The 10,553-nt window shown below is 36.7% G+C and overlaps 1 protein-coding gene across 1 annotated transcript; it reads right to left on the reverse strand.

Annotated features, from left to right (window-relative positions):
- Positions 1-698: 698 nt before the first annotated feature.
- LOC308703546 (sodium-dependent lysophosphatidylcholine symporter 1-like) lies at positions 699-10,553 on the reverse strand. The gene is made up of 14 exons (XM_081387149.1): positions 10,174-10,553; positions 7,420-7,539; positions 6,464-6,588; positions 6,156-6,288; positions 5,731-5,809; positions 4,935-5,092; positions 4,006-4,096; positions 3,706-3,827; positions 3,428-3,511; positions 3,049-3,132; positions 2,840-2,952; positions 2,090-2,233; positions 1,753-1,929; positions 699-1,395 (listed from the first exon to the last, which is right to left on the reverse strand). The coding sequence occupies exons 1-14, from the start codon at positions 10,255-10,257 to the stop codon at positions 1,341-1,343; spliced, it is 1,569 nt and encodes a 522-aa protein (XP_081243275.1). The 5' UTR covers positions 10,258-10,553; the 3' UTR covers positions 699-1,340.

The raw sequence follows: 10,553 nt of genomic DNA on the forward strand, positions 1-10,553 counted from the left end.
AGAGGAGACGAGGAGGGATATTGAGAAGCACCCCCTGTCTGTTTTAGTATGTGTTACGGAGTCCTTGTTATATGTCACTGACACTTCGCAAGTCTGTTCCTTGTCTGTTCTTGTTCTGTTCCTTGTTTGTTTATTTTGTATCTTTGGACTGCTAATATGGATTTTGACCCCTGCATGGATGACGACGAATTGGATTGCCCTACTAATAAAATTGCTGCTTTTGGATTCACCTGTTTCTCTCCCTTTCCTGTATGTGTGGATCGTGACAGTTACTCGTGTAATTTTTTACTTTAACACTGGTCATAGGTGTTTTTTTTATGTCAGTAACATAAAACAGTAAATTGGTCTAATTTGAATCCAAAAAGAAAGACCGGTTACCCCTTGACTAACTCTCTAAAAAAATTTATTTTAAAAAAATAAACAAAATATGATATTTTTACCAAATCTTGGGTTTAGCCTTTTGGGTAAATTTTTTGGGTTATTTTTTCAGTGTTTGAGTAGTTTTGTGTTACCCAGCTCCTGGGTCAGACATAACAACCCAATGTTTTGGTAGTTTTGTGTAACCCAGATCCTGAGTCAGTTATTTATCGCTGGCTTTTTGGGACTGTCTTCAGGAGAGAGCAGTGCAGCTCAGTCAAATTGGTGCATGTCTTCAGTAAAATACAGGTTTGTGTAAAAAAAATGATTTATACATTCATTGTTGTTCTGTATATCGTTTAATTTTATGCAAAGCAACATACAGGATCCAGAATATAAATCCTTAGAAAGTTAAAATATGTTCTCAGAACTGTGCACTGATTGTTTATGGACATATGGTGTCAGTCATAGCATATTTCGGCAACGATTGAAGCTCTGGCGCAAGATCCAGCGCCATTACGGTGGACAACAGAGACTGGAGATTTTACTTCTAATATTTGTTAAACGAGCTTAAATGTATGCTATGTGTATTCAAAACTATATAAAATATGCTATAATGTAAAATATGATCAAAAATAAAGGAATTATCACGCAAACCAGTAGTTGTGTTATTTTAATCCAGTGTTTTTTAGAGTGTAGCCTACTAGTTGGCCTGACTTGTTCTTAAGACACAGTCTTAACAGTGAATGTTTATGCAACTGGTCTTGAAACCACACTCACTACACACTTTAAATTTATTCATTCGAGTGTGTAAGATTTGTGAGATTACTAAACGGTGTTGGAGTCCCTCCAGAACAGGATTGAGAAATATTCACCATGCACAATACAAAGCCTTTCCACTGAGATGGAAAACAAAACATGTTCATTATTAACAGTTCCACAACCTCTAAATGTTACAAAAGTAGTGGAATCCTTCTGTGACATCAGTGATTGCTTCGTAGGCTCAGTTCTTCTTCTCCTTTCATGCTGGTCTCCGTCCTGTACATGTCAAGAAAACAGGCTGTGATGGAACAGTTTAAACAGTTATTACAACCTAATGCAAAACTGGAACACATAGTGAGAACATGAAGACATCACTGAATATGTTACTTAACATAGTGGTGTTGAAATGAATGCAAAGACTAAAATAAAATTAACCTTTTGTTTGAAAGAAGTTGCTTCCGTATAGCAGAAAGATGTGGCAACAAAAAAATGTCAATAGTTCACTAAGTACATTGCTTATCTGTCATTATTTTATTAGTATGTAGAAAGAATTAATGTATCACACTCAACTCAACCCAGCCAGTTATTCTCGAAAAATAAACCTCTCAATATTATACAAACAGAAACACATACCCTGCTTTCCTTAAAGCTATCTGGATTTCCTGCCGTCGCTTTTCATTGATGGGATAGAAGTAAAAAATCACCAAGCTGGTGAGCAACAGGCAGATGGGCACAGGAGCGAAGAGTATCCGCAGCGAGTGTATCACCCCTGGATTATGTTTACAAGCACCAGGCTTGTATCCTGCGAAGCTGCAGAGTTAAGGATGAATGTTAACAAAGTATTGTGAAATCGGACACAGAAGGTTTTTGGGGGTTCAAATAAAAACTTTGTGCACAGGAGATGTTTAAAAATAGCATCTGTTACCATTGTTGGCAAACAAAACACAATCTGATTGAAAGAAGCTCTTACTGTAGTACCAAAGTTGAGATTCCAACAGACATGCCTCCACCAAATTTGTTAAAGAAAACATAACAGGAGTAGAATAGTGGTTCTAGATCCTGGCAAGATGGGTTCTTGACTTTGAAGTCATCCACTACATCTGGCAGCATTGACCTAAAATAAACAATTAATCTGGTTTTATAGTATGCCTATGGCATGTTCAATATATATCATTTGACCAAAAATACTGTCAAAAATCAAAAACAGTATTATTGTGAAATGTTCTATTTTCAGAAGCAATTGCTCCAGTTTTCAGTGTCACATGATCCTTCAGAAATCATTCTAATAAGCTGATTTGTTGCTCAAGAAAGATTTCTTATTATCAATGTTGAAAACAGTTTTTGTGGAATGATACATTTTTGATTAATAAAAAGTTCAACCGTAAAACATTTATTTGGAATAGAAATCTTTTGCAACAATGTAAAAGTCGTTACGGTCACTTTTGATGAATTGAATGTGTCCTTGATAAATAAAAGCATTAGTTTCTTTTTGACTATGTGCATTACAGCATGGGAAGGGTATGCTTTCCTAGTCGTGGGGGACAAGTTTCTGGATAACATTCTGAATTGCCCAACCACTGCCATAGAATAATTCCCAGCTGACCACCATCTGGGTTAGTGTAATGTCTCAATAACGCAAGAGGAGCTGCTGTGGAGTATGTGTTGGAGCAAGTAAGGGTTTTAACAATGAAGAAGAGATATTTTATAAGGGTAACATTACCAAGGGAGTAAAAAGAGAACTGCCATACTTGTGCCGGCTAACATGGACATAATAATGAAGACGGGTAAATTACTTTTCACTAGGGATATCACAATTAGAGCTGGGATGTCAATCTGCAGAGGAGAAAGAAAGATGAAACCGTGGAAACAAATATACAGCTTTAATTGTTAAAGTCATTAAAAAAACAATTAACAAAAAGTAATGCTCACTGAAAGGCCGATGATTATTGTGGTCTTCTTGCCTATTTTGACCAATAATGTCTGCCACACTGGGATTGATATTGTGGCTGCTGTCTGTAGAAGAGCAGAAAGGATAATATTTCTAACTGTCCCTTCAAATTAACAGCTAAACCTGCCTGAATATTGTATAATTTTACATGTGTTTAAGATAAAACATTCAAAAACATATAAGTTGTTGTGTAATTAATATAATACTTCATGTTGTAACATCAAAATTAATTGGTCAAGTTTTCTATTTAATTTGATACTATTTAACAGGTAAAGCAGCCTGACACCTTTTTTAGATCATGCAGAAATAGCCACTTGCAGTACTTCATTCTATAAACTTTTGAAATAATGGATACCTCACCAATAATATGAGAACAAGATGCTGAAAATATTCTCCCATATCTGCTGCATGAGTACAGAAGAGGGCGAAATTTCCCTGAGCCATCTGAAACAAATATTCTTATCATCACGACTACAGTCATACTTTATAAATTCCATTTTTTTGTCTCTGTATGACTAATATAAAAACTATAATACATAACAGGGCATCTTTCTAGGCAATACAAACATGTTCATTTTGGTATATTATCTACAAACACTTCAAAATAATTTCATGATTTAAACAGAAAAACGTCTAACCTGGAAGGCAAGTGAAGCAAAGAGGAAGCCAAATACGAGCCGCACATATGGAGTGTGTCCCCATATCATCTTCATACCAGAAAGATAGGAGACATTTATACGGTCCAGTTTACTCAGAGGGGCTAAAGTAAAATGTAGACACATGCAAATCATTGAATTACTCTAGACGTCACTGCATCTAGTTATTTGTCCCCAAAAATAAATAAAGTGTTTGAAACTGATGTGGTAGGCTACTATTAGAGAAGCTTGAAAGAACATGTGCCATGGTATTTGAACTCATGTTAATTCATTTGGACTTACCCAACTGCTCCTTTACTCCAAGAAAAAGCACGAGGCAGCACAAAAAGTACAGCATTCCTAATATCAGTGCACCAGTCAAATAGGCTGTTCTCTGTGGAAATTACAAGACAAATGGCACTATACCATTCAAAACACTTTAATTCTGCATGGACAAATTTATTTTCTAACATTACTAAATATTCATATTTCAAATAAATGTTGTGCTTTTAACATTTCCATCAGTCCAAGAATACTGACAGAAATGTATGATGGTTTCTATAAATATATTAAGCAGCATAACTATTTTCAAGATTGCTAATAATAAGAAATGTTTCTGAAGTGTCAAATCATCATATTAGAATGATTTCTGAAGGATGTGACACTGAAGACTGGAGTAATGATGCTGAAAATTCTGCTTTGCATCACAGGAATATGATAGAAAACGGTTATTTTAAATTGTAATAATATTTCACAATATTACTGATTTTACTGTATTTTTGATCAAATAAATGCAGCCTCAGTAATCATAAGAGACTGCTCTCAAAAACATAAGACCCCAAACTTTTGAATAGTACTGTTAATTCAACTAAATCTACAAAACTTAAAATATCGTGTCTAAAGAGTCTAATTCCTGTTCCTGGAAATAAAACAGAAGAATTTAGACATACATTTTATGGTTTATAATATGATATTTAAAGCCTACTGGAGGCATGTGTTGCACAGGCACTGCATTCTCTGGTACAACACTTCCAGAGAAAGGTCCTACGTTTACTCAAAACATAAAGCATATCTTCTACACATGACTGAATTATGGATTTAAGAAAAACAGTTGCCTTAATAGTTCGCAGTCAATATGTGTGGCCATTTCACAAGCAATAACTAATAAGAACTTCCACTATATCCGTTAATGTTCTTGACACAATGGTAAAAGGGTATTTTCTGTGCCTCACTGTATTTTGTAGAGATATGTCATCTGTGTGGTTCCCAGAAGGCCCACCCGTGCCATTCTGTAAGCTGCAGATCTGTGTTCTTTTGGCATGGTGCCTCCCCACTATCTGACCCTGAATGGCAGCTCCCGCCAGGGTGGCGAACACTTCCATGCCCATTCCTGTATCGTGACAGAGAGCAAAGGTCTTGACTGTTTTCTCTTTTAAACAGGAAACAGATTTCAGTTAAGGTTATAGCCTTTAAATCCAAGTAAATATAGAAAAATCCCTATATATTCCACTGAATCCCTATATATTCCACTGTATCCTGCTTACAAATAATAATAATAAAGGTAGAAGAGAGGAAGTTTCTTCATTAATAAATTTGATCACTCTTTCTATCTATTGCTCTCTCTATGTCAACGCTTTTTCAAAACTCAAGACAACATTCAAAGTTTTTCTTTTTGGAATTTCTTTGAATTCCAGTTCATTTTAATTTGACTTCCTTTCTCAATTCAAATTCAGGAATTTAATAGGCATTCTAAATTCAATTCTGAAAGGCCCACAACACTTTTATTACACTGAACAAATGATTTGTAATTGGCCTATTTCTTTTGAACGCTTTTGAATGTCCAATCTTTGGAAATGTCTAGATTATCAGCCATTTTTTGTCACTGTAAATGACAGATGAAGGCTGTAATAGCCACAGGATATGAAAAGTTGCATGACAATTCTATCAACTTGCCCCACACTTATCTCCTACAAAAGCTATTTGGTGCTTGAACCACAATGATTGTCATTTGAGGCTATATTTTCTTACTGTAACCAGTGGCTGAGTCTCGGTCCTTCTCATTCCCCCCCAGAAACATGTTGAGGGAAGAATACGGCACATGGTAGCACTGAGCAAGACAGAAAGAGAAAGAAATGTTTCGGATTGTGAACTTTTGAATCAAATTACACGTTATATTAGCAAACATAGCTGTTTGAAAACTACAGTAATGAGTACTATATTTAATCACCATAAGTACTTCAGAGGAAAGAGCTTAGCACAATAGTGACACTGTATTTTTGTTTGCAATGTAAAATGAATTCAAATTCTAAAGCATTATTACCTCAGTTCAAAAACAAATTTAAATTGGGTCATGCCCCTAAGCAGGAAATGTCCTTAACAGCTGAATTTTTTTTTACACTGAATGTGTAAAACAACTGAAAACTGAGGGCAGATAATAGTAATAGTGGGCTTACACTCATGAAGGTGTCAAACAGACAGCACCATATGAAGTACCAGCTGAAACTGAAGGCAGAGGACATGGTGTCCTGTGGGGTATACCAGAGCATGACGTACGATAGGACCCCAAGTGGCATAGTGAAAACAATCCTGTGTAAAGAGGGTGGATCACATAATGATGCGCATTAGGCATATAAAAAATAAATAAAAAAAAAGACACAATCCTCATTTATATGCTCAAAATATGTAGTATACATGTAAACTCTGGTCTGATTTTAGGAAGTGCTTCACACTTTGTCAGATATTAACCAGTACACTCACTCACCAAGGTATAAGTTTACCAATTCTGGTCCGGCCACTCTTGCTCACAGCATATCCAATCAGAGGATCCGTAATGGCATCCCAAGCTCGACCGAGGAAGAGGATGATGGATGCAGAGAAAGCTTCCATCTATGAAAAACATTTAACCAGAAGAAAATGTTTATTTCTCATAAAACACTCATTATACCACATTATTGTAAAAAGATAATATGTAATATGTATAATATGTAAATACTTCTGTAATAAAAAAAAAATTGTACTTATAAAATAATGTTTTACGAAGTTGTTAAAGTACAACATTAACTTTCACAGGATACTTTACATACTTCTTTTTTTACTTCCTGTGCTAACAGTTCAGTAAAAAGTGTTAAGTGTGTGGCATGAAAACATGACATGCAAATTGAGGAAGAGTTAAAAAAGACCATGATGAAACCTCATGCGTTTAATAAATGCTCAGTTGTTCTTACTACAGCTCATATAGTGATTGTCTCTCACAAATGCCTCAAATAGCCCATAAAGAAAGTGAATGTGCAGGGTTTGAACCTACAACCTTTCATTTATCAGTCTAGATCCTTTAACCACAACGGGATGTTTTTATTGTTTGTTGTTTGGTTAGATTTTAATGGAAATAATGCTCAGTTAAGTTATACAGTTATACAATATCATGTCGCACATTCACACAGTGAAAAAGCAGAACTATCATTTTTATGTAAACAATTGGCACATTTTGTATTATTAAACAAATTAAAAAGTGTTAAAAATCTAAATGTTTTTTTTTCCTTTATGTATCATTTATGTATCATTTTTTTCAGAAGGTCAATGTATTAGGTATAACATGTTTTACTAAGAGTATCTGACAGGCTGCTGTGAAAGTGAATTTGTACAGAGGACATTGTACATATGGTGTTCAACACTGACAGCTGCTGAATAAGATCACATCTTATATTCTTTTATACTCACCTTCACAACATCCAGTAAAAAGATCTGCATGAAAAAGCCCTTGGCGGTTGCAGTCATTTGATAAGGCATTCCTCCAATGGCATAGCACAGTTTCCTGGACAAAGGGATGCCTGGAGTTATCTGCACGAGATTAACATGTAAGCATCAATATCACATGTGAATGCTTTAGTGAATGATGTGAATTACTTATTCTCATGTCGTTCTAAACCCGTAAGACTTTCTTTTTGATGAAATCTGAGAGCTTTCTTTCCCTTCATAGACAGCTATGAGCTACGGCCCAGAGCCGTGGGAATGGAGTGAGGCCAGTGGCGGGATTGCTATTGCGGTGTGAATTCCGCGCAGCTATCGAGCTAAGCCGGCTCTACTGCCATAGACACTCGAGGTGGTGGGCTGGAGTGACTTGCCGGGGAGACGGACAAACTCACTGCCGGCTGCCTAGGTTGTGTAGGAGTGGCTGCAGTCAGAGAGGGAGTGGAGTAGTGGCCGCCATTTGCTGAGGCCGGAGCCTGCTGCCATCCACCATGATGGGGAGGAGCAGGGAACGGGAGACTCCTGCCGGAGGAGCCGGAGCCGTCCACCAGGTGCTGGAGGAGTCAGCGAGCCGTCCACCGAGGGCTATTGATATTAAAGTGTGTTGAACGTTTGCCGTTTCCCTCCTTCTTCTTCCCTGAACACTAACCTTGCTACAGGTTTTATTTTAGTCCAAATTTTCTTAAAAGACTCAATTGCTTTATATAATGAACAGATTTATTTTAGGCTTTTATTAACATTTAAACATTGATCAGCAAACATAAACATGCAAGAACAAACCTCATTGGTTCTTGCTGAAGCTCAAACGTGCTGCGTAACACACGAGAATGAACCTCAGTGGTTCTTGAGGAAGCTCAAACTTGCTGCGTAACACTCGAGAATGAACCTCAGTGGATCTTGAGGAAGCTCAAACTTGCTGCGCAACACTCGAGAATGAACCTCAGTGGTTCTTGAGGAAGCTCAAACTTGCTGCGTAACAAATGAGAATGAACCTCAGTGGATCTTTCTGAAGCTCAAACTTGCTGTGTAACACGAGAATGAACCTCAGTGGTTCTTGAGGAAGCTCAAACTTTCTGTGTAACACACGAGAATGAACCTCAGTGGTTCTTGAGGAAGCTCAAACTTGCTGCGTAACAAATGAGAATGAACCTCAGTGGATCTTGCTGAAGCTCAAACTTGCTGTGTAACACGAGAATGAACCTCAGTGGTTCTTGAGGAAGCTCAAACTTTCTGTGTAACACACGAGAATGAACCTCAGTGGTTCTTGAGGAAGCTCAAACTTGCTGTGTAACACGAGAATGAACCTCAGTGGTTCTTGAGGAAGCTCAAACTTTCTGTGTAACACACAAGAATGAACCTCAGTGGTTCTTGAGGAAGCTCAAACTTGCTGCGTAACAAATGAGAATGAACCTCAGTGGATCTTGCTGAAGCTCAAACTTGCTGTGTAACACGAGAATGAACCTCAGTGGTTCTTGAGGAAGCTCAAACTTTCTGTGTAACACACAAGAATGAACCTCAGTGGTTCTTGAGGAAGCTCAAACTTGCTGCGCAACACAAGAGAATGAACCTCATTGGATCTTGCTGAAGCTCAAACTTGCTGCGTAACACACGAGAATGAACCTCAGTGGTTCTTGAGGAAGTTCACGTTTGCCTCCCTTGGTTGCCACTGAATGTTATAAAAACATGCAAATATGACCCTAACCTGGGGTAAAACACACCAACTATTTGACAAACTGTTAAGCCCTAATTCAATTCAGCTGGACAGCACAGTCAGTCAACTGTGACTGAGACACTTCACTTTTGTAGCATTATACCTGTATACTGGTACATGCAGTCATTTACAAACAAAATGTAGGCCATCATTGGAAAAGTTAGAGAGTTATGCTGTTCATGTTATTTAATTTCAAATAGCAGATCAAAAATGTTTTGTTGTGCTGTAGTATAATATATTACTTATTTTCAATACAATATTTGCAAAAAAAATGAAAAACATGGGGTGTCCAAAAACTTCTGACTGGCAGTGTATGTGAATAAAAGCCTCAATTTAATCTGTTTATAATATAAAGCGACCGTATCTCTTCAGAAAATTTGAACTAAACTCAATTCAAATGGATTAGTCTTCGATCTCTTTATGAACTTTCTGAAGCATCAAAGTGTCAGTTGCGTAGCTGATAATGGAGGGACAGAAATCTTAATCAAAAAGATCTTAATTTGTGTTTAGAAGATTAACTGGTTTTATGGGTTTGATACGACATGAGGGTGCGTAATGACAGAATTTTAATTTCTGGGTGAACAATCCCTTTAACAAGAAAAAAAAGCATTTTAATATAGAACAAGTCAGAAAATATAAATAGGATACATATTTGATATTTTGGCAATCCTTTATTTTACACACGTTACATATATAAATTGTGCATAATTACATGCAACCAACCCTAAACCACACCCTGACCCTATAGTAAGTAGGCTACATAGTTAATTATTATTACTCAGTACATAAATATATAATTACACTGTAACACGGACACCTTAAAATAAAGTATAACCGAATTTCTTTCGGTTACACCTTATTAAGTCACCAGCAAAATGAGCATACTCACATGCCAACTGGCCAACTGTTTATAGATTCCAACATATTTTAGAGTTTCCATGTTGCCGAAGCCATGTAAGTTATACTAAACCCACTGATGTTTACAAATTCTCTCTAAAAGTGATATGTCATACCTGCTGATTGTCGTCATTTTCAGTCGGGCAGTTTATGCTGTCATCTATTCGATTGTTCAGTATATCCCCATTATTGTTGGCCATCCTTCAGTTATCGTGAAAAAGAGTTGTAGGCTACTTTAGATTTCTAGCGCTTTTATACTTGATGCAAAGTAGGCGCGGCAAGTTCCTCTACGAAAGCAGTTGAGGATGCCATTGCCCAGAAAGTTTCTCAATGTTATGTAACGACATTTGTATTCTCTATGGCTTACAATAATTGTTCTGATACAAATGCCGAGTCAAAAGTTGTGTTTTCTCTAAGAGTGTTTTAATGTTGTTGTTGTTGTTGTTGTTGTTGTTGTTGTTGTTGTTGTTGTTGTTGTTTTGCAATCTCTTCGTTT

Source organism: Scardinius erythrophthalmus (genome assembly GCF_964197995.2).
Source record: "Scardinius erythrophthalmus genome assembly, chromosome: 15".
In the NCBI taxonomy this organism is placed as follows: domain Eukaryota; kingdom Metazoa; phylum Chordata; class Actinopteri; order Cypriniformes; family Leuciscidae; genus Scardinius; species Scardinius erythrophthalmus.